This window comes from Zingiber officinale, chromosome 1A (assembly GCF_018446385.1).
Source record: "Zingiber officinale cultivar Zhangliang chromosome 1A, Zo_v1.1, whole genome shotgun sequence".
NCBI classification, from domain to species: domain Eukaryota; kingdom Viridiplantae; phylum Streptophyta; class Magnoliopsida; order Zingiberales; family Zingiberaceae; genus Zingiber; species Zingiber officinale.
Genome location: NC_055987.1, coordinates 11278117 through 11279408, shown reverse-complemented (window position 1 = coordinate 11279408; position 1292 = coordinate 11278117). Strand labels below are relative to the sequence as shown.

Here is a 1292-nt window from a genome sequence, read left to right as displayed (position 1 = left end):
TCTTTATCTTTATTTATAGTATAATTAAATGTAATCATTATTTATTATAAATTTAAATTAAGTGTATTTAATAGCATATTTAAATTTTATTATGTATATTTGTAAATATTTAATTTATTAAAATTATTATTTTAATTTTATTTAATATATTATAATTATAATTATATTTATAAATTATCACTAATTTCATAAACATAATACAATAAAATATTAAAAAATTTTATATGCATAAATATAAAATACATTACCCATTATGACATACAAAATAAAGATAGTAATGACATTAAATTAAAATATTACTAATACAAAATTAAAAACATAATTAACTGAGCTTAACAAACAAGTACATGGTACAAACGATACTAATAAAACACACATAAACTTAAAATTACTTTAATAATATTATAATACTAATATTCTGGAAGATCACTCCCCATTCTGCTAAAATAATTATGAAATTGCCCGAAAATATTCGTAGGATTCTGAGATTCTTGATCTTTACCTTGATATTGATTAAGTTGTGATCCTTCTCCCTGAATTTGAGATGTTTGAGATCCTTCTCCTTGATGTGCAACTGAATGAGATCCTTGTACTTGCATTCTCTTTTGCATAATTCTAATTTGCTCATTGCGAATATATTCACGCATCATCGGGTTAGAGATCGAGTTCAAATCTTTGAATAAAATTTTGATTTCTTCCTTGTAAAGCATAGTATCTGCCATTTTTGTAGTAGCAGCGGTACTTACATTCATTGCCTCAACAAGTTGAGTATTAATATTAATTACCTTTGCAATTTGTTCATCGTTCTTTTTCTTCATTTTTGCTTTTTTTCACCCCTGGAGGTCGTTTATTAGAACTAACACCGCTATCTGAATCAGTGATATTAAAATCAAAAGCAGACACACCAGGAGATGAAGGTGTATGAAATGCTTCCTCGAAGAATTGTTGCTCAAATGAACCATCATTAGCATTTTGTTGTCGCGATTTCATGAATGCAGTATTCATAGTGTCAGTGCCAAATTTTTCAATGTTTTTGAGAATATTCCAGACATGGTCAAATTTGAAACCCTTTGTGTATTTTGGGTCTTCTGCAAATAACATTTTGGCACGAGTTAACTACAAGAAAATAATTGAATGTCAGTTATGAAGATAATAATATGTATTAATAAATTTAGACTTAGATTTTAAAATTTAGATAGTCTAAAATAAATATGAGCATAGTAACTTACAATATCTTGTTCCGATGCTCCACTAGGATTCAAATGTTCGATTTGTCGAATGCAACCTTTCAT

General features: G+C 26.5%; 1 protein-coding gene across 1 annotated transcript; it reads right to left on the bottom strand.

Annotated features, from left to right (window-relative positions):
- Nucleotides 1-798: 798 nt before the first annotated feature.
- On the bottom strand, nucleotides 799-1292 carry LOC121996505. Its single transcript, XM_042550502.1, has 2 exons — nucleotides 1230-1292; nucleotides 799-1116 (listed from the first exon to the last, which is right to left on the bottom strand). Exons 1-2 carry the CDS (start codon nucleotides 1290-1292, stop codon nucleotides 799-801), a joined length of 381 nt encoding a protein of 126 aa, XP_042406436.1.

What these genes read in the sequence shown, in the direction of transcription:
- LOC121996505 (XM_042550502.1), bottom strand. Translation starts at nt 1,292, where the DNA reads ATGAAAGGTTGCATTCGACAAATCGAACATTTGAATCCTAGTGGAGCA. An exon ending in GAGCATCGGAACAAGATATT is followed by an intron (nt 1,117 to 1,229) that starts GTAAGTTACTAT and finishes ATTTTCTTGTAG; the next exon opens with TTAACTCGTGCCAAAATGTT.